Source organism: Erithacus rubecula, assembly GCF_903797595.1.
Source record: "Erithacus rubecula genome assembly, chromosome: 6".
NCBI classification, from domain to species: domain Eukaryota; kingdom Metazoa; phylum Chordata; class Aves; order Passeriformes; family Muscicapidae; genus Erithacus; species Erithacus rubecula.
Window position 1 is genome coordinate 55,917,649 of NC_136688.1, and position 26,606 is coordinate 55,944,254.

The following is a 26,606-nucleotide window of genomic DNA, read 5'->3' on the forward strand; positions in this document are numbered from 1 at the left end:
ACCCAGCCAAGATCCTGATCTTTTGTTAACCAAGATGAGAACAAGCAGTAAGGTCCTTTCCTTGGAGAGCTTGCAGGATGAATTTAATTGTGAGGAGGATTATTAAATTCAGGAATTGCTACTTTTTTGTGTTGTCTGAGGGTCAGCTCTGCTTTGCCTGGTGCCTTTTTTCAGTCCCCTTACAATGGTGACATGGTGGGTGGGAAGGTGAGGGAGAAGGGAGAAAAATAGAGGAGAAAAGCCAGGGGTCTGCTCTGCTTTCTTTCCAACCTTTTCCCTCCTTAGATGCATTTGAAAGGTGAGAATTGGCAGAGCCATGTGTTAGTGAGTCACTAGGTGCCTGACAATGCCAGCCAGCCCCGGGTACCCCAACAGCTCCTGTCCCATCACTGAAGGGTGAGGAAACATGCCTAACATTTGCTTTATAGCACAGCCACGTAGAGTTCTGCCACTGATGCTGAACTAAGAGATGTCTCCTCCTTTCCAGGAGCTGTTTTGGCCCATTGCCTGCAGGCAACATAAACAAAGGACATTATTTCCAATCCCCCACACCCCAGGTCTCTCATCAGTCTGATTCAAAGCTGCTCCCATTCCAATTTTATTTGAACTCAGCTTTAAATATAACCCAGGGAGAAGGATGCAGTGGGTTTGGTAGGAGATGAGGCAGAGCCAGTCCCTGTGATCACAAGATTCCTCCTGCCACATACTATAAATGATTCTTCTGCTGTGCATTAGAGGAGTGGAACTACACATGGGCCTGAGGACCAAGGGCTCTGTTTAATTATTCATCATTAGCAAGAGCTATTATTATTTAAGAGCCTGGCATATTAACTGCTGGCCAGTTTCTCTCCTTGATTGCTACCATGCTGCTCTTTTTGCTCTTGGGCTGAAGCAGAGCTCTTCTCCACCAAGCCAGCTCCAGCCCTTTGCCACCTCCCACTCACCCAGACCTCCTGGACCTGCTCTCCAGGCTTGCAGTTATTCCTACCCAGCCAGGCAGTGCTTTGCTGCTGGTGATAATCCCAAATTTGTGCTGGGTTTCCCATCAATGTCCCCCTGAGCCTGCCTCAGATGTTTCATACAATAAATTCACAGGAGCAGTTCCCAGCCTCTCTACCATTCCCATTCCTCCCTGAGAGGCACAGCCCTTGTTTACTCCTCTTTTAATAACACAGATGGTTTTAATAGTTCTCTGCCTTCGCCCCCAGTTCTTTCTCCTTGTCTGTATTCTTTTTAATGCTTCCTTCTAAGTGATGGCTTTGTCACTTAATCTCATTAAAACTTCTCTCCATTGAACTCCGTGAGCTGCTTATCAGACCGTGAGCATAATCTCCCATTTGTAATTAATTTGTTCTGTGCCTCCTACAATTTGGCATCATTAGATAATGGCATCACCCCCAAGGTCACTGATACACAGAATGAGGTAAACACCCATGGCTCCAGCATGGGCTGCCCTGCTGGCCTCCTCCATCCTCCTCCTCCCTTTGACACATGCCTTGATTTTATTGACATGTTTCTCCCTCTCCCTCAGCCAATTTCTGCTGATGCTTCCTGCCCAGCCTGTGCTGCTGTGTGACTGCAGATCAATATCTCTGGCTGTCTGGAAGCAAATGATTTTCTGATATTCTCCTAGTGCAGGCACATCTGCACCAGTTCTCTGCTAACCTTTCAGTTCCTTCCTACCTAATCCAAGAATTTATATTTAGTGGTTTTCCTTTCTTTACATGTTTACAAAATTTGCAGAGCTTTTTTAATTTTTTTTTTTTTTTTTTTTTATTTTATAGAATCCTCAAATCACAGAATAGTTAGGTTTGGAAGGGACCTTAAAGATCTCCCAGTTCCTACCCCCTGCCATGGCCAGGGACATTTTCCACTAGACCAGGTTGCTCAAAACCCCACTGAGCTTGGACTTGAACACTCCCAGGTGTCCTGGTAGGTTTGGAGCTGGGAATAGGATACAAGAGCCTTTTACTGGGCTTTTGGGCCCAGTGAATACACAGTGGCTCACTTATCAATAGTGTAGGTAGAAACAACCCACAAATCACTATTCCAGTTTGATCAAATAATAATAATAAAAAATGACTTGACATCCATATTTTTGAGATAAAAGGAAAAATCCCAGATTATCACAGTTCATGGTACCAGTCAGTACCAGCAGGCAATTTCCACTGGTAAGATGAAGAATATTAAGCACTAGTCAGAGATGAAAACCAACCCAGTGCACCCTCCCTTTAAGCCATGTGTTCACAGGCTTCTAAAGGAAGGACACATTCTGTGATACTCCCATCTGCTCACTGGGATTTGCAGGTGTTGAGCTCTCTGGGACCTTTGCAGGCTCTGGAAATAGGGTCAGTCCTGGTACAAGCTCAATCTCTTCATTTCACCCAGTAGATTTATTTTAATCTCTCATATTTCCCTGTTTGGATGTAGTTTCTAAGAAACTCAAATGGATTTCACCCATTCTTTCAATTTTTGCTGTTCTCTGCCTGAAAATAATCTACTAAACTTAAGTCCTAGATGCACACAGAGCTGCCATTAGATCATAGGTATTGTTATTCAATACAGTATTGACCACAGTATTCAGAAATTCAGCATTCAGGCAGCTACAGAGAACAGCTCCAAATCCTTTGCACACAGAGCTGTGGGGGAAAAGTCTCCCAAACACTAAAAAATCTCAGGATTTTAAACTCACTAGAGCCTGCAACTCTGTTTTCTAATTGGCAGTTTTTCTAAGCATGCCTAAATTTCCTTGCCTGATAGTCAAGAAAGAAAAGAAACCCAAAACTGGTGAGAGATTCTGCAGCCTATTGGGACAAGGCAGGATGCTGTAAAAGAGAGAAATGATTTTTCTGAGGGGAGTAAGTGCAGGAAGGACATTCTGCATGTGGTGCTGTGATGGCTGCACAGAGATCAGCCTTGCTGGGAGATGCACAAAGCCACAGACAGATCCAGCTTAGTCACTGGACCTTCCATCAAGTCACCCAGTGCCACATTTTGGCCAAGAAGCAGCTCTTACCTGGGCAAAAATGGTAATTGCTCCTAGTGAAATGTGCCTGGCTCAGCAGCAGGGTGTGTTTGCAGCTGGATTGAGAGCTGGTAGGAGCTGTGTGTTTTCTTTGGATGCAGATCTCAAGATTCTTGTTTAAGACCAGGAAAATTTCGTGGTTATAGTCATAAACAAGTTCATACTCGAAGGAAATGTTGATAAGACTGACAAGTTGACTTCAGGAGAGAGATCAAAATCAGGTTTCATCAACAGATAAATCCTTTTCCTACACAATCCGTATTTCCTAAACCATCCTTGGTTAGGTCTCTCTCACTCCTCCAAACCATGCTGAAAACATGTTTTTATTCCATTTATGTAACTGCCTTTGTGTGCTGCACTGCCATTCCCTATGCTCACACAATCACACCAGTGTGACCACCAAAAGAGCAAAAATCATTTTATTTGGCACATACTCTGTTTCCCCTGAGAATGAGCCCAAGTTTGGTTTCACTCATCTGTGATGCACTTGAAACCCTGTCCCTGAAGAGAACATTGCATCACTAAATACCAGCTATCTACTATCACAAGGGCTGTTTAAAATTTCAGGTGTTTTTTATTTTTAATGATCCATTTGTCTTTTCAGGCTCGTGAGCAGGCAGTGAGATTGCTGTGATTTGCAGCCACAGGCTGCCCATTTCCTCCTCTGCTTCCATGGAAACACATGTTGGATGATGCAGAACCAGGCACAGACTTAAAGTACATGATTTCCAAACTATTTGCTTTTCCTTGCAAGGAGTCTTTTTGCCTCCTCTTTTCACAAAACTCTGTGTGAGGAGGAAATCTCTCTAGGAAGAGGCAGATTTTTTGAGGTGTCTGACAGGTGTTGATGCACAGGTTTTAAGGTATAATCCCTGAGCATGTGAATGTGCTGCTCAGAGGTGAAATGCATGAGACAGTGCATTTTGAAGCTGATGTCATTCTGGCTGTGGCATTTGGGATCAGAAGAGTTCTGCTGTTATGTAAACTCTTTGCTCTCCTTTCATCTCCTCACTGGAGAGGTGAAGATTGTACCTTCTTCTGCACTGCAGGACCCCAAAGATACCAAATTTGCACATGTAATAGCTCCATGTGTTCTCTGGGCAGCCCCTCTCCTCCTTAGTAAAAACCTCTCTCCCTCAGGGTAAAAACCAGATTTTTTTCAGTTTGATGATAAAATGAGGGAGGGCTGGGAAAAGGGCAGCAGCTCACACAGAGCTGGGTGTCATAGCTCAGTACAACTCTCTGGTGTGTTTTGTGTGGGGAATTGATTCAGAAAGAAATTGTAGGAGAAAATGGACTTAAAGTGACAGCCACCAGCTCTTCCTGTGCCTCCCATGCAGCAGCCTCTTATTGGAAGGGCTCACCCTGCAGGAACACCAGCTGGTTCTGCCACCCAGTGCCAACCTGGAATCCCACTGCCCTGGGAGCCAGATCCTGCTGTGGGGGCTGAGTTCACAGGATCTGAGCCCCACCCATGGCAGATGTACACCTGGTATCTTCTCCTTGACTCCTGTTTATCAGTAAGAGGGGAAAAAAATCCCTTTTAGATGTGGTGGCTCTAATGAGGCACTGAGAGAAACGAGTTGCTGGGTGCTGCATTTGCAGGATGTCTTTCCTGCATGGAAAATAAATGTATTTTATCTTCCATCACTCATTTTATCTTCCATCATTCATATTTTGAAGGCTGCTCATGCCTGTGGCAGCCTAAGCACAAAGCAGGGCAGAAACCTTTTTTACAGAACAAACCCCAGGCCACACCCTTTCAGCTGCAGGGAAGGATGGAAGCCTCCTCACAAAGCCCTGTCTCAGGCATCAAGAAATAAATGTCACTCCATGCTGTCTGATGATTCCACAACATTCACACTAATCAGAGCCTTTCATTAATTATTCACCTTCAGGGAAATGTGCCAAAGGGTTCTGACACTTCGGATGTACAAAGTAATTGCCACGTTTGCCTCCCAGCTAATGGGGAGGGCAAAATAAATTGTACCTGGCTGAGTGTGTGTGGGCAGGGGCAGGACCTTCCTGCTCTAGCATGTGATTCCATCCATACCCCAGAGCCCACAGAGCTCCCCAATGTCTCAGAGGGCTCAGGGTTGTCTCCCTGTGTGTCAGCATGGGCTGGACATGTGTCTTGGTTTGGAGGACAGGCGTCTGCCAATAAAGGCAGGAGCTTGTCTTTGAAATGGAGAATGTAAACCCCCTTCCTCTAAATTAATACTGGAATTTTGAAATTAAGTGGCTCTCAGGCAAAGATATGGGAATTAGGAATAATAGTTCTTTACTAGGAACATTAAAATAGAAATACAGTATTACAAAGAACAATCCCAAACCCTGCCAGAGTCAGAATCCAAGCTGGCACAGTCAGTCAGTCAGGGTGGTGGCACAGTCCCATTCCATGGTGCTGCATCCTCCTGCAGGGGCAGATGTGGCTCAGCTGGAGCAGTGCTCCTGGAGAAGGGGCAGTTTCCTCTGAAGCTCCAGGGATGATGTGGAAAGGTTTGGCTTTCCTCTGGAATCCAGTGAAAAGAAGGATAACTTGCTGTCCAAATCTCATTTTTTCTCTGGGTAGGAAAGGCTTGGCTCCTGCCCTGGCTGGAGCATCTCCCAGTGGGATGATGGAATTTTATCAGCCATGAACTGGGACTCAATGGCCATGAGCAGGAGATATCTCCTGGAGGGAGGATGGGCTGTGGGAAGATAAAGATGATTGCTGGTTTAAAGATGGCCCATGAGCAGAGAATATGTGCCAGGAGATCAGGGGCACTGCCCCACCTGGTTTAACAGATGGGGACAGAATTCACATTTCTGGCCACATCACCCCAACATGTCACAGTGCTCAACCACAGCCATCTCCATCCTCCCTCCCTGCATCATGTCTCCATGTGCCTTCTGCCCAATCCAGGGCTGCTCTGGCTCCTCCAGCCAACAAGGGGGCTGCTGCTGGGTTTGTTCTGAGTTGCCAGAGCAGGACTGGACCCTGTGAGCCCCATCCTGCACAGAGGGCTCTGCTCCCTCCTGGCTGCTGGACACGGGGTGACAAACCAGCAGTTCCCCCTGCTCCACAGTAAGTAGGTCTCTGCTGCAGGTTTGCAACCTGAGAAAAACAAACAAACAAATGCAGAGCAGCGTGGCTATATTTATCTGAAATTTAGAAGCTGTGGTTCACAGGGAACTTTGATCACTTTAAATGTCAGGCAGACTGGGAAAAGAATGAGGTGGGGGGAAAGCACAGTTAAAAAGAAAGCGTTTTGGAAAAGGTAAGAGCTGCTGCTTCCAAAACTAAATCCTTCTCTTCCCAGTATAAAACATCCTAATCTTGTGGGCTGGTGTTTCAAACTGGGGGTAGTCAGAGGCTGAGCTTTCCAAAGCCCAGCCCCACAGGTGCTGAGGACCAGCTGGGCTTAGAGTTCTGCTTAGAATTCAGCAAGGGCTGATCACATCTACTGCACCTGTGAACAAGCAGGTTCATTTAAAAAAATAATACAACAATTGAGTTTGGGCTTTTTTTTTGGTTTGCAAACCAAAATAAAATTGTGGTTTTCTTGAATTGATAATTTGAAATTAATGTCATGCCATTACAGTTTATCTCTGATTCATCTGCAAGACATTAATTTTAAGTACCTGGCATTTGAAATTCAAGAACCTCACATGGGAGACAAGGGATATGGTGCTTTGGATCATTGGGTGGATTTATTAAGAATGAACTAACTGATATAACACAATGAGGTTTTTGGTGGCACCTCTCTCAGTCAGGGAGTTTCATCAAAGCCCCATGTACTTAAATGTGTGCAAGGAGGGAAACACTCAAGGAAAGCAGTTCTGAAATCCCAGCAGACCTTTTGTGAATCTTGCCCAGACCTATTTTACTGTTCTCTTTGGAAATTCCCCATTTCTGCAAAAGCCAAACCTGTTGCAGGGGAATTCACTGTCCATGCAGAATGTGGAGTATGGTTCCTTCCACCTCACACTGCTCATGTGCAGTGCTCTGGGATACAGCTATTTCTGGATTCCTGCAAATGTGCAGTTACCCTGAAATTCCTGATGCTTCTCCATATCCACATGGTGTTATCACAGCAGAGTGGTTAAATGTGCTATCAATAAGAAAAACACCTCCCCTTGTTCAGTTCTTTCCAGTGGAATTTCAAGCTACTTATTAATTGATAAATATGGAAAAATAATTCAATTTTTCATGTATATATTGAAATCCACCCTATACCTTGTATTTTGCTCACACTCACCCCAGGATAGAGAGCTCTCAGTCCTTCTGCAGAAGCAGTCAGGAAAATGTGGTTTGTGGTATTTAATATCATTGGGAAAATCTGAATTCCCCAGGCTTTTTCATTTGGTTTTCTAAATGTGAAGTAGTTTTGCTGTTCTATCTTTAATCCTTTAGCCTTGAGAATGGGAAATTAAATTGTCTTTTCTCAGCTACTTGATGTCAGCATCCAAATCAGGACTTTCTCATTGTGTGCAGAGAGGGAGTGAGGTTATATGATAGCCAAGTGCTCAGAGATAGGATCTGTTCTTCAGAGAGAAGCCCATTTCCACAAGTTCGGTGGGTTCAACTGAGTTCTGCATTTTTTTTCCTTCTCTCTTTCCTCATTTTGCATCTGTTTGCATATGATAACTGGTTTTAGGGATGACTGATCTTAAGTTCCTGATGAGCTGACTCCAGGGCATGGATTTTCATGGCATATTCTGCTGATTAGATGCTGGAAGCTTGCTTGACCTTGCTTATGGTATCTTCCATAAGATATATACATGTGATCTGCCCTCTTCCCTCTGCCCCATGTGAGGGGATGTGCTGGAGCAGGGCCAGCCCCCCACTACTCAAAACACTTTTGCTTTTCTGTATTACTTCACTTCCAACCCATGTCCTAAAATACCACAGAAAACCATTTTTCCTGTTCATTTCCCCAGCAAACACAACTCTGAGCACTTTTCAGCCAACACTTCTGGCACATCATTTCCTGATCTAATTCTTCTAATTGCCCTAGAGGCCCATAATAACATTTAAAACTCAGAGTGCTGCTTTGCCATCTGAAGCATTTCTCCAGCCAGTGCCCACACAGACTCTCAGCAGAACCCTGCCCTGTTCTCTCCTTGTTTTCCCCTTCTCACAGCCTTGCACTGCACTCCTGCCTTACACATCAGTATTTTCTGCCCTTCACTGCTCCCTTTGGCTTTTTCCCCCCCACTTTGTGCCACCACCACCACTGGCATTGCTGCAATAAGCAGCCACACTGCCTCCTCCATCACTTCTGTAAGCAATGTAGGCTGAGTTTGCCCAGGACAGGAGCAGCTGCTTCTTCACCTCCCCCTGTCCAGCCTGTGCTCCATTTCTCTGTAACCACAGCCAGGATTTTCCCATATTAACAGCATTCCCAGGCTGGGCATGACTGGAGCTGTCCCTCTGCAGAGAGCATCTTGGTACCCAGGTGTCTCTCATGCATGGAGCAGGCTGTTCAATCCAGTGTTTCAGTGATTTGCTTCTGTTTTCCAGGGAAAGCTGGGGTTGCCATGACAATTGTGTGCTGGCCAGCCAGTGCAGGGCTGCAGTATCCACACACCTCCACCACTAGTGTGTTTTATCCTCCCTGCAGAGCAGGTGGAGGATGTAAAGATGTCCTTGGTGAGAGGCTTGAAGCAGCTCCCCAGCATGGTGAGAAGCTCAGGCCCAAAAAGGGAGCACCTTTCCCCAAAGAATATTATTTTTTGGGAGCATCAGAAGCTGGGGAAAGGGGCTTGATCTACATTAAATTATTCTGCACCTTCTCCCCTGGCCTGAATTGGGCTGGCAGCAGGAGTGCCAGGTACAGGAGCAGTGGAGCCAGCAGAAATACTGCAAACCAGAGGTCATTCTCAGGCACCCCTGGCTGCTCATGAGCACCCCAAACCAAACTGAGGGCTTGTGGCACTGCTGCAAATGTGGCCTCAGTCTCCTGAGCCTCTGCCTGCAGGCTGTTGGTTTAATTTGCTGTCACATTTGCAGAATTTGTAGTTGCGTTTTGCACCTGGGCAGAGCATCCCAACCTCTGAATCAGCACCTGGAGCTTCACAATTTGGGTCTGATCCCAGCAGAGCAGGAGCAAAGGGCAGCCCTGCAAGCTGGAAGCAAAGCTTTGGCATTTTGGGGGGAACATCTTTCCTGGGGGTGCAGCAAAGCTGCCTGAGCTCAGGACCTGGATGTGCAGAGGAGCAAAGGGCAGGACAGGGTCTCTCCCTGGTGGTTTGTGCCTCATTTACCAGCTCAGGCACTGGACAACAAACTTTGCTTCAAGAATTTGCTCAAAAAGCATCATCATCATCTCTTCAGGGCATGCTTGGCCAAAGAGGAGAGTCCCTGTGCCCCTCACACACCACCAGGCAGGATTTCACCATTTGCAGGAACAGTGCAATCCAAATTCATCTTTACAACCTTGCTTCATCTCCCTGCTCCAAGAATGGCAGCCAGTAACACCAGCCTTGCAAGTTGTGCTGCAGAAATGAGCAAGGCTCCTTTGCTGGAGCCTCAGATGTTGTGCTGGGTGCTGCCCCAAATTTAAATAGACTGAGCAGACCCAGGGACCTGAGACAGAGAATTCCCAAGGTCGTGTAGGAAGCCTGTGGCAGATGTGGGCACTGAACACATCTCCTGAGGCTCAGCCACTCTGTGGTCTCAGGACTGTCTTCCCTTTTGTCTTCCAGTACATTAAGAAGATCAGTTAATGAAATGGAATTAATAATGCCAGCTGCAGCACCAGCAGTGCTGTAGGAGAGAAAAACTTCACAGCACAAGCTTAAAAACAGAAGGCTTGAAAATGGGAATAAGCTGCAAGCACTTCCCTTTGTAATGGGGGAGTGCAGGAGGTCAGAGAGAGTTTTAGGGTCTCTTCAGCTTTACTGATCAAATTTTAAAGGAGTAATGAAGATGTTGCAACTACCTCCCCCAGAGGAGAGAATGATTTTAAGGTTCCCAGCAACTGAAAAAAAGTAGTCCCACTGGAAAGAATCAAAAGACTTTTCTAGGTCAATGGCAGGAATAGAGCTTTTATTTCTATGAACCTTGCAGTTCAAAAATAACATTAAAGAACTAAGAGAAATTATCTCCCTCTGAAGAACCAGGAGTAAATCAAAACTGATTGTTATATGTTAGTTGTGCTGCTGGCTGCAGTAATCAGAGAGCTTAAATGGCACCACAGGAGTCCCAGCCATCTCTGGGATGGCTGCTGAAGAAGGTCTGTGTTCACTGAGGTGCATCAGAGGCTCAAAACCCAAAATTGTTTCTTAATAACAACATTGAATATAAGGAGTTCCCCCCCAGAATGCAAATTTACTAGGATTCAAGGAAAGGCCACCTCCCCAGGGAAGGAAGCAAGCACCAAACTTGTCTCACCTGGATCTTTCACCAACTCATTTGGCTCCTGTCACTGGCTTGCTGCTGAAAATCTGGTGATAATAAGGTTTAATTATACAGTTATATATGGTTATTTTACAGCTATATGTAGTTATTATTTAGTCCTCTTATACAGTCAGGACTCTTGAACTTGGAGAAGGGGAGACCTCAGCACCTTCCAGTGCATAAAGGGGGCTGACAGGAGAGCTGGAGAGAAATTTTGGACAAGGGCATGGAGTCATAGGAGAAAGGGGAATGGCTTCATCTGACAGAAGGCAGGTTTAGACCTGATGTTAAGTAGAAATTCTCCCCTGTGAGGGTGCTGAGGTCCTGGCACAGGATGCCCAGAGAAGCTGTGGCTGCCCCATCCCTGAAGTGTTCAAGGCCAGGCTGGGTGCTGGAGCACCCTGGGATAGTGGAAGGGGTTGGGAACTGGATGATCTTCAAGGTCCACTCCAATTAACACTTCTGTAATTAGATATATCCATATACATCTATATATATAGATATATACATGTATAATCTCAGCCTTTGAGCAAAGATGGGTATGAAGAACAGTTTTGCTGAGCAGAAAGTGAAACAGAGGCAGCAGAGCAGAAGCTTAGCATGTCTCAAAATCACAGTTCTTGTCCTTGTGAAAAACCCAAATATTTTGACTGATGATTAAAAACACCCCCTATAAATCCAGGCATTTCAAGACTTAAAAAGAAATTGCAGAAAAGAAAATGCAGGGAAGCTGGAACATTATGTGACATGCCAAGACATGGAGCTTCTTTTGTTGTGATTCTTCAGCTTCTGACTTTAATTCTGCAAGTTTAAGACCATATTGTCTTTTTTTTTACCAGCTATTGATTCCTTTTGTGGTCTGAAGACCTAAGAAAAAAGTTAATTCATCACTGCATTACATCTCCTAAGAGAAAGTAGCAAAGACCTGGGGCAAAAGAGAGCAAGGACAGAGCTGTCTATGTGCTTCCTGTACTGTCAGAAGTGATGGACCTGAAACAGCCATCAGCATCTCCCAGCTCATGGCCTTGCTGTTTGAGCAGCTCTGCAGAGCAGAAAATGTGCAAGAACAAGCACAAGACAGTGGAAAGGATGAGAGCAGAGCCAGGATTTGGCCCATCCTTCTGCTATTGACATCCTCCTCACGAAAATGTAATTGCTGGCTGCCCTTGATTGGAGTGCTCAGGCAAAAATTCCCCATTGCTCTTTAGAGCTTCGAGACACATTAATGCCACTTTTAAAATAGCATCCTCCCTATTTTTGTTGCTAATGTTAAGAACAAATTGGCTTAGAAAAATAACCCAAATGATCTCCCTTAATGCTATTGTTCTGCTAAAGTGCCAAGTGTCAGGATCTTTCAGCACCACGCTGCAGATCTGGCGCTGCCCTCAATGTGTCCCACGGAGCCTTGACGTGGAGTGGAGCAGGAAAAAGCAATCAGCCCAAATGCCTTCAAAGGCACTGCACTCCAAACAGTGATTTCAACTCTGTCTTTGGATTTTTAATCATCAAATCGTCTTTGAAACCAGCTGACTTTCACCCCTGGCCTCCAGCGGGGTTGTTGAGGAGCAGCCCTGAGGTTCAGTTCCTGGTAGAACAGTGGGTGCTTCTGAGCTCTTATGGACTGATATGGTCCATTCCAGTAGATTTACCTAAAAAACCTTAAATGTTGCTAGCTCTGACCTTGTTAGAGCTCATCAGAGGTGCACAGGTGGGTTGGGTCACTGTGTGACACAAGGGACACAAGGCAGGGCTGGAGCTCTGGGATTTCCTGTGCCCCTGCAAGGAGCACAACCCTGGTGGCCACACTCCATGGCAGAGTGTCCCTGGCCTCTGCAGAGCTACAGGCTCATCTGGCCATCCAGAGGTGGGTGCTCTGTGTCTGGAATTGTTCAAGGTTGGATTGGACAGGGCTTTAAGAAACTTTGTCTAGTGGGTGGCATCCCTGCCCATGGACAAAGGGTTTGGAACTAGATGACCTTTAAGGCATTTTAAGGTTATGATTCTGTGATTCTGTGATGTCTGTTGGAGCTGGAGGGATGGAAATAAATGAGGCAGACAGCAATACCCTCCTCATGTGCTCACTTGGTGAGTGGCTCCCTGCAGTGATCTTATGGGTGACTTTATTTTACTGAGTGCTTGCCCCACACAGGTCATTATCTCCAGCAGATCTAACAGGCAAGGGCTGATGAGCCCCCTCAGCTTGTGGCTGTGCCATTAACACTGAGCTTCATGTGACCTCACTAACACATCTGAAGATCTGTAATAATTTCTGTAACATCCATAGCAGAAGGAGGTTTCCAATGGACAGTGCTCTGAAGGGAAGAAAATTCCACTTACTACTTTTCATCCTGCTCATATTCATGATCACAGGAAGGTTCTCCAACACTGAACTCTCCTGCAGCTGATGCCAAAATCTCTGTGCATGTGTCACCCTTTTAAGATCCAGGCAGTGCAATGTTTATTTGTGCCTTCCAGCCTGTTCCTGGTTTAGGTCTGTAGCAAAGCAGCAGTTCTTAACCCCAGGATTGATGGCTAAATGCCTAGCCCTAATTCTGTCTCACTACTTACTGAATGCATAATTTAAAATCTCATTGCAGAAATGCCTTTTTTATCAATGCCATTTTAGTCCTGTTTCCACCCAGCACTGATGGGGATTGTGTGCAATTTCTATAGTCACACACAGGGTTGCTTCTGTCCCCCCCCGCCTCAGGTCCTGGGACATGTCAGTGCACATTGGAAGCTCTTCTTAGCCCATGAGCATTTTTAAAGTGTCTTCATCTCACCCTTCTGGTTCAGTTCTGTTTCTGACACAAATGCAGTGTTCCTGTTACTGCTGGTGAAGTGATGGGCTCTGGTGCCTGTGGATTAAAATAGTTCTGGAAGTAGTGTGGGAGAGTCCAATCACATGGGCCAGGTCTGGAGAGACACTTTTCCAAAGGGAAGTAAGAATTTAAGCAGGAAGTGGCTCGTTTTGGTAGCCTGGAAGAGGAAATGGAGAGATCAAGTCTGTGGCAAGAAAAACTTCTACAAACAATGAAGGCAAGGAGAAATCATTAGTGGGATGTTAAATGTGCATGGGCCACACTTCTGTCCAAAAGGAATTTGTCCTTCATACTTGACTGAGAAATTTGGGTTATAGTGAGGCCAAACAGAAATCTTTTTTCCCCTTGCCTTCTCTCTGCTGTGTTGCTGGTGGTGCACACACAGTAGCCATGAATTCCACCTATGCACTGTATTTGGGGTGTTTAGGGCTATTCCAAGGACAGGGAATACAAGTTTTATGTGAATGATGTCTCTGTTTTACACACACTTCTTGTAAATATTTCATATTATGACCTGGTGCTGGGAGCCCTATTGCAGAGCTGAAGAGTTTGCATGGCAAAATGTATCAATAGGGATATTTTCTGCTCATGCAAAGGGTTTAAACCAATCAGCTCATGCTTAGAGATCGTCCCTTGCCAACCTCTTTTTTCCTTTTACTTTTAACAAAGCCAGGAAGGACACAAAATTCAGTTTTGTAATATTATAGATGGTTTAATCTTACTGTATGCAATGACAGCTGAAGCCAGTTCTGCCCCAATTAGTTAAGGATTTCCCTGTTAGGGGAATGAAGATGCTGGGTTCAAGGCTAAGTAAGCATTTTTGGGATCTTGAGGATGGTTTATATATATCAACAATAGCTGTTGGTCTCTGTAATCCCAGCAGAGTTTCCTAGTAAAGAGTAAGATAATATTATGATTAATCTCCTTAAATTTTGGCTTTCTTCTGTGAGATGAGTTACCTGAAGGAAGGATAAGTGAAGTACTATTGCCAGTTGGAGGAGATACCTGTCAAGTCAGGTATTAAAGACCTTTTATTTTTGGAGCCAAAGAGCAGAGGGGTTCAAGCTCTATTCCCCATGCTGATGGGTACCTCAACCTCTGTGTCTGTATTGGTGTCTATTTCCACATGAAGAAGCAGAATTCAGTAAAACACAACAAAGTGAAATTATTTCATGAACTGTCATGATCTAAAGGTTTAAATGAGCCTCAGAGCTGAGAGGTGCCCAGCTGGGGTCATCCTGCCCAAAATGACTGGACACAGTCTATATACTCATCACTCTTCAGTGAAATGGGGTGACTTTTTGGGAAGATTCTTAATACCCCAAAATCTGAAAAAGTGAACAGGTTGAGTGGTAAAGGATTTTCTTTCCCAGTGTTTGCCAAGTATGACATGGCATGGTTATGATGTCTCTGCAAGGCTATTCATGATAGTTTATTGGTGGGGAAACTGAGGCAGAGACTGTTCCCTGCTAGGGAAGGAGTGGTGAGGCCCAAGTCAAAATTCAGCTGTTAGTGGGCTTTTCACTATTTTCCTTATTCCTGCACCCTTACACCTCAAATCTTGATTTATGTAGCATTTTGGGCAGTGAGAGCAGGCAGCACACCCAAACCTGGAGTAACTGGGAATCTTCAGCATCCTGGTGTGGCGGGGGCGGGGGGGGGGGGGGGGGGGGGGGGGGGGGTCATACGAGTCACCCCATGCTTGCAGGATTAAAAAAAAAAAAAAGAAAAAGAAAAAGAAAAGAAAGAAAAGGAAAATAGGGGTTGCTCTGCAGAGCTTGGATCCTGACCTTGTTTGTTTTCCTGCCTGCTCCCCGACCCCACCCAGCCGGGTAGAAGACAAGGAAGCATCAAAACCTGGAGGGTGAAATTTGGCCTTCATTAAAAAAACCAAAAAATTAAAAAAATAAATGAAAAAGAAAGGGGAAGAAAACATTAGATTCCATCACTGTCAAGAAATTTCTGGAACACGAACAGCCACAACCATACTGACACATAGGAAACACCGCTCACCCCCCCCCCCCCCCCCCCCCCAGCTTCACCCACACCCAATTTGTTTTTATTCCTTTACCATCAGGTTGCCTTAACCATTTCCACATCTTTCTCAGCGGGCTAAGCCGCCCGAGCGCAAGCTTTTGATTTGAAAAGGGACCGCATCCCCCCTTTTCAAAGGAGCCTGCTCCCTAGGGCAGCCACATCACAGTGCTGATTTGCTGCAGCGGAGACCGCAGCGCGTACAATATGCCCTCCCCCTCCGCCCGTGCCGCTTGCAGCATCAGTCCGGAGCCGGGCGCGGAGAGCGGCGCTGCCCGCGGAGCCGCCGCCGCTCGGGGATGCCCCAGTGCTAGAGCCGCCCGCCGCCATGCAAGCCAGCGCCGACTCCACCAAGATGGACTGTCTCTGGAGCAACTGGAAATGTCAGGGTATTCTATCTGTTCTGCTGTTGCATGCTAGGAGTGCATGGAAGAGGAGGTATAGGCAGGATCCAGCCATTTTTTTGGGTTTTTTGCGTTGTTCACCTGTGGGCCTTTGCATGCTGTTTCGCTGTCTCCCTCCCTGCCAGGCTTGTTCTTTGGGGGTAATTTAAGGAAGAAAGGTTAAAAGCCCCCCTGTTTCTGTCCTCGGAATGCATTTCTCCCATCGCCAGGTGTCTCAGCCTGAAAGCATCCAGGATACAGGTCCTCCCTTCCCACCTTACAGCATCCGCCCTTGCCCTTAGGGCGTCATTCCTGCTGCTCGCCTCTCTCCGCCGGGATATCGCAGGCACGATTCCCTTCCTCGCGGCTTTAGGGCAGCGGGATGCCGCTGTGCTGGTGCCCTGGGTGCTGGCATTGGGCTGCCCACGGACACACCCAGAGCCGGGCTCAGCCTTGTGTCACACAAAGAAAACGCAGCTCCGGCAATCGGGATGGCCCCCGATTCCTACTGTCCTCTAGAATTGTTTTGTTGTTTTGTTTTTTTTTTAAAAACCCACATTAATCCTTTCATTATGCACCCGAGCACTCTTTCTGGGGGGTAAAATACCGCGGTGATGTTTTCTCGCTGCCGCGTAGGCGAAGGGAACAATGGCATCTCCCTTTTGGGGCTGAATTTCAGCGGGTTTTGAGCGGGTCGGTGTCTGCGCTGGGTGGGGCTGGCCACCTTCCCGGGTGCCTTGGACAGATTTTCAGCCATTTTTAGTCGGCTTCACACTTCCCAGCCAGCATCCAGCCTTTGTTTTGATAAAAGACAGTCTCTGTGACGCTGCTCGGTGGGCAGATTAGAGGGAGAAAAGCTAGCGGCTGATCCTTTCGGGCAGGCTTTGTTTGGATGCGTTTTTTGTAATTTTAAGGTGCGTGTTTACCCTGTACAGTCCGTTCCTGGTGCTGATGCTCACAGCGGGGTCCCTGGGACAGCGATTACTCCATAGCATCATCTCATTAAAGGGTCCAAGGATGCTTGCAGACAGTTTCATAAATGCAGCTCGATGCAACAGAAGCTGGAAAACCTTCTTAAATTGTTTTTTCTGGGGGGATGGAGAGACCTTTCAGCCGCTTGTCTCTAGGGATCTTGATTTTTTTGCAATCATTTCAGCATCTAATTGTATTTAGGAACTGAGGGTTTTTTAAGGAGGATGAGGAGCTGGAAAGTAAACAGATGCACCTATTAAATGCCAGGCTCCATCAGCTCTGGCTTTCCACCCAGAAATGAAGGGGTTTCCATGTGTTTTGTGGGATTCATTAAGCTTTTGCAAGAGAGTCACAACCAAACTTCAGGGTCTTTTCCTCTGAGCTTTGCAGATGCACTTCCTCATAGGGTGGGGTTTGGGTTTTTCTTCAAAATTGCTCAGTATTGTGCTGATTGTTATAAAAACATTGACTTGCTGAGTCAGATTGCTGAACCACCTGTTTTTAGAAGCAAACTGAGTATTTTCCTTCTCATCAGAAAAAAAAAATCATAAAAAAGAGGAATAACAAAGGGCATGCTGTTTTTTAAATTAATAACTAATAATAACAGTGGGGTTTCTCGCCTTCAGTTGTTTCCTTTTTGAAAGTGGGTTAGATTTGATGAAAATTGAATGATACAATATGTCCCGTGCTGATTTGAAAAAAAAATCCCAGGTCTGAAAAAATCAACGCAGTTAAAATAAATCACTTGCCTCACTTCCCCAGCATTTGCATTTTTTTTTTCTTTTCCATGGGTGGTGCTTTATGATTCCAAAATGATCCTGCACAAAGCATGAAATAGCCATAGAATATTATTTCTGTCATCAAAATTCTTTGATCAGTCCCTGATAAAATAGAGGAAATTTAAAATTCAGGGGAACGAAGGCTAAAGACGATTCATTGATTCCTTTAATATCTATTATTCATGTTGTCTCTGTCTCAACCAGGAATATCAGTTTTTGTGCAAATCTGGAGATGCATAATTTTGCCAGCTTGATTGTCAATGGAATTATGGTTCCTCCCTGAAAAGTCTGGAATGTGTCTGTGAGTGTAACAGATGCAGAGAGAAACCTCAGTAAATACAGAGCATATTTTTATGGAAATTATGGAGATTCAACAACAGGGTTAACAAAAGTTTTGATTACTCAACAACCAAGCCTGCAACTAGCTGTATCACTGAATTGATATAGTATTTATAATTGGTATAAAATCGGGTGGGGATTGTGAGAAGCACCAAAGACTCTTGGTGATGCTTTGACTTTGCCCCACTCAGTCGAGGTACTGATATTTCCCTTGCAGTGAATTAACTGCTGCTGCTGCACACGTTTGGAAATGCTGGTTTTTACCTGCCCATCCTGCAGGTACAGCATGATTACAGCAAAGGTGGGTCACGATCCAGCCCTTTAGCAGGACAGTAATTCGCCCCTGCTGGGCGTCTGCTTCATCCAAAACATTGCCAGGAATCGCCGCCGCTTCCACGCCCAAGCCATCCTGCGCTGGAAGGTGATGCATTGGCAGCAGGCTGGGATGGAGCCATGCATAATGCATGAGTGTCAGAGGAATGTCCCTGCTGGCTGTGCTGGTGGCTGCGGGCCTTGGAGGAGCAGCCTGCAGCTGTGCCAGCCGGGTGTGACACGGGAGTGACACAGCACAGCCAGGGAAGGAGCCCTGCCCTCCCCAGGGACTGAGCTCAGCTCAGGACACGGCTTCACACCCTGCCAGAGAGGTGCTCTGGGTTAGGAAGGACATAAAACCACAGAGCATCCTGAGCTGGGAGGGACTCAGAGTCCAAAGTCCAGTTTCTGGACAGGACACCCCAACAATCCCACCCTGTGCCTGAGAGCATTGTCCAAACCCTCCTTGGGCTCTGTAGGTTTGGTGCTGTGAGCACTGCCCTGGGGAGACTGTTCAGTGCCCAAACACCCTCTGAGTGAAGAACCTTTTCCTGATATCCAACCTAAACCTCCCCTGACACATCTCCAGCCCTTCCCTCAGGTACCACAGAGAGGAGATCAGGAGATCAGTGCCCAAGTTTGCACCCCAGCTTGGAGTTGGTTGGTGTCAGCACAATGGTGCTCATGAATATTCCCTTTTCCACTCCTCCTTCTACGTGCCAGCTCTTGGCTGGTCACAAGCATCAGGCTTGCCCCTGCAACTTCAACCTTCAGCAAGAGTTATTAAAAAAGAAAAATTAAAAGATCCAGAGATATAGGCCTGTGAAGTGTTCATAGAAATTATCCCAAATATTACCCACATTATAATTATAACTTAACGTGGAAAAGGACTGCAGATTTCATCAAATCCATCTAGTTGACATCAGTGTGCTGGGACTGCAGTTATTGATTATCATTTTCTTGGCAGCTGCTTTCAGAGAGCCAGCTTCCTTACCTGATTGATGTATCCAATGGTTTCCAAAGTGTGATGGGAAGCTGCAGCAACTGTTCATGGTGATGTTCCTCACTTTAAGACTGATAAAGAATTTCAATGGCAACAATACAGTTGCATGCTGTTAATCTGTAATCTTATTGACATTTGTGAAGTCTGACTAATTACAGCTTTATAATAAGAATAAAACTTCAGCCAGTTGGTGCTTTCAGTGTTTGATTGAAAATATTGTGGGCTGATCTCTCAGCTGGGATCCACTTGATAAAGATCTGCCTCAGTTTGGTTCTTATGTTGGATCTTGGTAGGGCTAAAACCTTGGTACCAACTCAATTCCTGCTGTAAAAAATTTAGCTCATAGTTCCATAAAACTACACCAATTTATGGGGAGTTTATTTCCTAATTTCACAGATGATTTCCTGTGAAGTTTGAAGGAAATATGTCAAGATTATTTACCACTTTTAGATTTGCTTGCTTTCTTTTTTTTTTTTTTTTTTTTTTTTTTTTTTTTGGTTACTGATGCAGAAATTGTATCAGTTCTTCTTCCAGCATGTTCCTGTTGGTGGTAAAAAAAGATCAGTGAGAAAATGTGCTGCCAGCACAGAATCACAGAATGGTTTGGGATGGAAGTGACCTTAAAGACCATCCAGTTCCAACCTCCCTTCCATGGCCAGGGACAATTCCACCAGACCACATTGCTCAGAGACATCTTTTAAGACATCTTTTTTTTGTTATCATTAGGTCCCTGGGAAGTGAGTTCTGGTGAGGCTTTTATAATATCAGAAGGGGATACTTTCTCCACATCATATTTAATTCTAAATAACATAGGTCTGAACCACTCATTTTGAAAATCTGCAGATTTTCAAATGCTTGGATAGAGTCTAAGAGTTTAGGTCTATTCCTTTGGTCCAGGAGAATCTCAGGAAAATTTTAATATTTCCATAACATTATTGCACTCAGAGCCTGCGTTCAGGAACTCTGCTTAGTCTCTGGTTTATCCCACTTAAGGTGAAATCCATAACCTCCTCCACAGAAACTGGCCAAGGCAGCAGTGATAGAGTTTGATGAGCAGGAGTTGTGTGTTTCTCCTGCTGCTGTGCCCAATCCTGGTCTTAAAGCAGCTCTCACATGAACCTGAAAATAACAAATGTAATTGTTAATAGAAGCACCAATCACATAATAATTAATAATCAAAAATGCTGCAATAGGCTGGGTGTGGTGTGGTTGTAGGGTTGATTTTTTTTACTGACAATCCTCTTTTATTGCCAGTCCTCTCTTGTCTACCCAAGCCTAGTCTGGTGCCTCACATGAGGCAATCCTCAATATTTTTTGTGCTCGTATCTACATCTTGAAGATGTTGTAGGAGATAACATGGAGGGCATCCTGTACCAAGGCTTTCCTTTTTCCTTATTCTTGTTCCAGCTCTCCTCTCATGAGACTCTAGGGACTAAGAAAGTCTGAACTTTCAAGTTAAACCTTGAAACAGGTGGATGATAAAGTTATAAAGCTGAACTGAGGACAGGAAGTCAATGGTCGGAGTGTGAACAAGAGGTAGAGGTATGGAGAGTTTCCTCCAGGCTGGAGGTGAAGGATCAGGAGATATGGCTGATGAAAGAGCACAGACATTCTCTCCTGGCTCTGCTGCTCATCACAGCAGTCTCCTGAAGGCAGCAGACTGCTCATTACACTGTGTATCCATCTGTATTATGTTAGAATCAAATCTGCTGTGGGGAAGGGAGCAGTGTCCACACTGGATCCTTCATTGGAGAGGAGAGGCTGCAGCCTGTGGTTACACCTGCAAATTTGGCTTGCTTTGAGTGTCAGCAGTATTTATTTCTACTCAAAACCTACAGCATTGTCTTATTTGTTGTCAAATACTTCTGTGACAGCGCTGCAAACAAGATTATTTCTCATAAATTGTGTTTCTTGGTTTCTTCACTCCCAGAAGGTCTGATAATGCCTTATGAAGTCATTTATATTTATGAATTGTAATGCTGCACTGTGTGCAGAAGTAAATGCTGTGTTCAGAGAGGGTTTTCTCACTACAACCCATTGATTTCACCTCCTAAGCAGGACTGGTGGTACCTCCATGGTGGGAAGGGCAGCCTGATCACTTCCAAAGGTGTTGTTGTGTACTTCAGAGCATACAACCTTTTATATAATCATCAAGGCCATGGGCTTCATTTGAAGGCTGGGTACCAGGGGTTTGCTCACACTTTTTGTACTAGATTCCATGGAAATGCTGCTTTTTGCATGATCATTTTTCACACAGTCATTGCAGTAGAGGAAGAACTTGCAAAATCAGAAGGAGAGAGCAGATTTTCAGAGGAGAAGCTGTGAAAGATTTGAATTGTCCAATCTCTGCTTGGCTGATCATCAATTTTCATCCTAAAATGCTTTCTTTGAGACATGGAATGGGAAGATCCCCATTTTTCCTACAGAAGTATTTTTGGAAAACATAACCACATCTGTCTTCTGTCTTTTTTGGTACCAAGTACTGAGGAGCAGGAACATTTTCTGCTCCAAGCCATGCTAAGAGCTGTGAGAGCTTTTAGGCATTGCTTGCTGCCAAAAGCACTGCCTGCTGCTGCTGTTCCTTGTATTTGTGAGGTTAATTTTAGCTTGCCCCACAAACATGGGTATTTACCAGCTGTTCCTATTAACAGGTGGTTTCTTTTACCATAGAGTTCCCCTCTGCTAGTCTGTGGCTTGGCCCCGAGTCAGGATCCTGTTAGTTTAGTCAGGTAAGGTTCTGCCATAAAGTATGGCTTTACAGCACTGTTTTGGCACCCTTGAAAAATACTGCAACTGGAAGCTACTTGAGTAACATTTTGCAAGTTTTGCTGTGAGTTGAAGAGCACAAGCAGGTGATATTTGCAGATAAACAGCTCATCAGACACACTTCTCCAGAAAAATTCTTCAAAGGCAGTGGCAGTGACCTGCATCTCTTAAGGATGTCTGGTAAGTCTTCCTTAATAAATGCAAATAGTATTGAGTCTGAGGCAGTTCTGGCAAAACCCAGAGTCCTTTTATACCTCCACAAATGACTCAGACCTCTGGTGAGTTGTATTGTTAAGAGTGCAAAGTGAGTGATGTTACTTCCCTCCTTCCAGGAGGGAGATCATGGAAAGCTACAGCAGAGCAGCCTCTGCATGTTAATGGGCATGGCCAGGATTTTACAGTAGAGATCTGCAAAACAGAAGGAGCCCAACCCTCAAGTGAAGCCAAGGCTGATTTGGATGCCCAAACCCCTTTTGCAGATCCCTGCTGTGGTTTGAAGTTGGTGTTTTGGCTCTTGGAAGTGGATCTTGCTCAGCCAAACAGGCTGAGCCCCTGTCCAACTGCATGCACATCACACATCACAGCCTCACGTGGCACCAGCCTCCTGCCTCATGAATATTCAGTGTGCATCGCTCAGAATTGTGCCATTGTGGTGGGGTCTGGGCAGTGCAACACACACACACCCCTTCCCAGACCCTGCACCACACTAGGACCTTTTATCCTTCCCCTTCTGGTTGCCCAAAGCACTCATGGTGTGGTTAATTGGTGCTGTGGGGTATCCTCTGTGCTTTAGTGTGTCTGGGGAATGCTGTGCCCCCCTTGTTTCTGGGCTGGAAGCTGTCCCAGCCTGGCTGAGCCTGGGGCCAGCATGTGCTGGCAACTGGCTCTGCCCAGAGTGTGTGTGTGTGAGAGCTGCAGCTCCAGTTCAGCTCCTGGCCCTGTCATCCCATCCCCTCTGCATCCCCAGGTGCTGGGCAGGCTGCTCTGAGCCTGCCTGGCTGTCTCTTCAGTGTGCCAAGGAAGGGGCACAGGCAGCTGCCCCTCAGCAGAGGCTCAGACACTGGCTATGCTTAGTGACCTGACCATATAAATGTGGTGGACAACTTCATCTTTAATTTTAATTCATGTGTAGAATAAAAAAGAAAGGGTGTGAGGAGGGTTGATGTAAATCTAAGTTCACCTGATGGTCAATAAGAAAATTTCTCATTCCTTTGCCCGTTGGTCTCTATTAACAGCACCAGACACTGATGTCACAGGTACTTTGGCTCTGGTGTAAGTGGTTACAGGAGAAAATGGGACTCTGATGGAGCCAGGCAAAGGATCCCAGCTGGGGCATTCTGTACCCACAGCACCTCTCCCAATTTTTAAGGGAGATTTGCTTAGGTAAGGAAATGTAGGAGAAAAATGTGTTTGACTGCTGTCTCAGCAAGGAAGCATTTCTTTACCAAGAGGCTGGTCAAACTGGAACTGGCTTCTACAGAGAGGGTCCATGTCCCAAAAGTGACAGTATTTTAGAGGTATTTGGAAAATGCCCTCAAAAACATATTTTAGCTTTTGGTCAGCCCTGAATTGGTCAGGCTGTCAGAGTAGGTGATGGTTGTAGGTGCCTCCCAGCTGAAATAGTCAGTTCTATTCTATTCTATTCTATTCTATTCTATTCTATTCTATTCTATTCTATTCTATTCCATTCCATTCCATTCCATTCCATTCCATTCCATTCCATTCCATTCCATTCCATTCCATTCCATTCCATTCCATTCCATTCCATTCCATTCCATTAAAGTAAAAAGCCTTTGAAGTGACAGAAGATGCAACTGAAAAAGAAAACATGGCTCTGACAGGTGTAGCTCAGGTGTTTTTAGCAGCATCTAAATTCCGGGGGAGCTGATATAGCTCAAATCCCTGAGGCCTGTCAGCCAAAGTCTCCATGGATTTCTGGCTCTGGATCCTCCTTCTTCCCCTTCCCTGCCCAAGGAGCTGTGAGGTTCATCTCCTTCCTGTATCACCTTCTGCAAGGAGGTTTGGCTCAGCCCTTTCTCCTCAAGGGAGAGGAGGAGGAGGAATGGCTACAGGAGCATCAAATCCCACCCAAACAGCTGGACAGGGCAGCAGTGCTGCAGCTCCCTGTCCCTTCAAGAGATATGAGGAGAAGGCAGATGTTCTTCCTGCCCTTGAGAATCCTGACAGACCTGGCAGGCTGTGGGTGAGGGGAATGTGCTCCCAGGCTGGACCTGGGCACTGGGAGAGCCATGTAAAAATCACTGAACTCGTATCTCCCTTTTCTGTGCTGAGATTTTCCTGCTAGGGTTTGGCACTTTTTTTTCCCCATGCACATGGGAATATTTGCCTCAGGTCTAAAAGACACAGGATCCCTCTCTCCCAGGTCTCCTTTGGCTGCAGAAAGAGGCCAGATGCTTTTTCATCTCCTCCCTAGCACATGCACTTGTTCCCAGAACTGTGTCACTTGGCCTCTGTCCATCTCTGATCCTTTCCTTACCTGAGACAGCTGAGGAAATATCCCAGTCCTTCCATGGCAGGAACAGGTGACTTTCAGGATATATATATATACCTGGTCAAGCCTGTCTTGAGTAACTCAGCATCTTCTCTTTTGAAGGGAATGAGAAAATGCAGTTTGGCATCTCTCTGCATGAGAATCCAGCCCACTGCCAGTCTGCAGGAGTATGAGTTGGAAGATCATTGGAATAAAAAGGCTTAGTTGGTCATTCTGGATCTTATAATTAATTGGGATTAACTCAAGGAGCTCTACTGGAGTTCAGTTTGTATTTTTTGGCTCAGTTCTCATTTGTTTGCCTCTTTACTGCTTATGTCCCAGGGAGTGGTTTCTCCTGGCATGTGTCCTTTTTCTGCCATCAGCAGATGATGTACCACATACATCAGTTCACCTGTGCTTATTTAATTTAATGTTGAGGTTTTGTGTGATGGAAACCTTAAGTATCTCAAAGTCAGGTTTTCATAAATTTCCAGTACTCTCCTCTGAGAGAGTCACTTTTGAACATAAAAAATATCAGGTTGTGAATAATCACAGAATTTTAGAATGGGTTGAGTTGGAAGAAACCTTACAAATCATCTCTTGCCATGGCAGAGACACCTTCCACTTGTTCCAAGCCTCATCCAGCCTGGTCTTGAACACTTCCAGGGATGGGGCAGCCACAGCTTCTGTGGGCACCCTGTGCCAGGCCCTCACCACCCTCACAGAAAATATAATACTTCTGTCCAAATGCTCACTCAGCTGTTGTGCTGCAGGATTTTGAGGTCCCTTTACTGAAAAAGAATATGAAAAATGGCCAAACCTGCACGTTTGTGTTCTAGATGCCATTTTGTGTGGATGGTTTGTGAGGATGGAGTTGCATGCTCCAGCACCTCATTACTGTGGAGCTCCAGCTGTGTCCTGCAATCCAGCTGTGTCTGCTGCTAAACCTCCTCATCCAGGTGCTCTGACAGTGCTGGAACTGCATTTTGGAGTGTTCCATCCTCCCTGCCCCAGGGTTCCTGCAGGAAGCAGGCGTGGGGCTTATATCTGTAAAAGACTGGTCCCAGTTTTGGGGAGTCAGCAGCCAGGATCCCAAAACAGGCACCAGGGTCCCATGGCTTCCATGCAGCCCACAGGATCCAGTCATGTGTGCTCATGATCACAGGTCCAGGGATGAATCCTTAAATTATTATATAGTGTACAATGATGGAGAATATAATTGGATGTGAATGATGCATGAAAAGAGGAGAGCTCAGTAATACAAGAGCAATTTTTGCATTCAAGCCATCACTGTGAAGCAAGGCTAATATGTGTAATAGTAATGAGTAATATAACTCATTGACTCAAGGCAAACACACTGTGATGACTCACAATTTTTGGAGATTAGAGGATAAGGACTAAGAGGCTGGATTAATTTTGTCTCTTTTAGTATCAGTGACTTTTTTTTTTTTTCCTTGACAGATTGCAGTTTTCCTGAATTTACTCTTTGTTCAGGATGATTTGACAAGTGGCATCTCTCAAATCTGTTTGGCTGGTAGTGTGTTCAAGCTGTTCTTGAGGACTTGTGTAGTGTGTGAAATTGAAGCTGTTTTGTTTAAGTTGTCATGAGCACATTCTCTGGCTAGATCTCCATCCCATGTCCTCTGAAAAACAGGTTGTGGGTATAAACAGATTAAATTCACCTCTGTGGACTGGATATTCCACAATCCTTTAATAAAATTTTGCTATTTTAGTGGCTGTCTCTGATGCTAAATTTCTTTTGCTGAAGAGGTTCAAATAAAATATACCAAGTGGGTGGAAAACAGTGCAAGAGTTAACTGGTTTACAAATGTAAAAATGCAGTAGTTGAAAATGGACTGATGCACTTGTTTTGATCTAACAAGCACCTCCCATGGACAAGGGAAGTTATATAACAAGCAGAAAGCTTTTTTATTTTTTTTTAGTATTTCTGAGATGGTTGGATTGAGTAGCAAGCATTCTTCTGTAGTTGAATGCCTTATCTGAAAAATTGTTTCCTACTCATGGAACTATTAAGCAGTGGTAAAACCAGGAGCCTTTTCCTTTCTCAAAACTTAAGAAACAACAAAATCAAATTGTCAAAACTTTGAATGGGAATGTGGTTTGTTGTGGCTAGCCCCAAACTTCCTCATTCATTTATCGTCAACCCAAACTGGAAAACGCTTTGATCAAGCATTTGGCATTTGAACTTGTAAAAAGAAATAAAATAAAAAAATAAATAAAAATTGGAATTTTCAGACTCTCTTATACACTCTGCAAAGTTTACATTTTATTTATT

The 26,606-nt window shown here is 45.1% G+C and overlaps 1 protein-coding gene across 3 annotated transcripts in view; it reads left to right on the forward strand.

The window, feature by feature from the left end:
* RTN1 (reticulon 1) overlaps positions 1-26,606 on the forward strand; it is a gene marked incomplete at its 5' end in the record, with an annotated part of 114,632 nt that overhangs the window by 83,687 nt on the left and 4,339 nt on the right. Inside the window, one exon of one of the 3 annotated variants that reach the window (XM_079309319.1) lies at positions 15,594-15,654. The exons of the other annotated variants lie outside the window; for them this stretch is intronic. Coding sequence (XP_079165445.1) covers positions 15,594-15,654 — 61 coding nt within the window. Of the gene's footprint in view, positions 1-15,593; positions 15,655-26,606 lie in introns of those variants that run through there. 3 annotated transcript variants of the gene reach the window in all.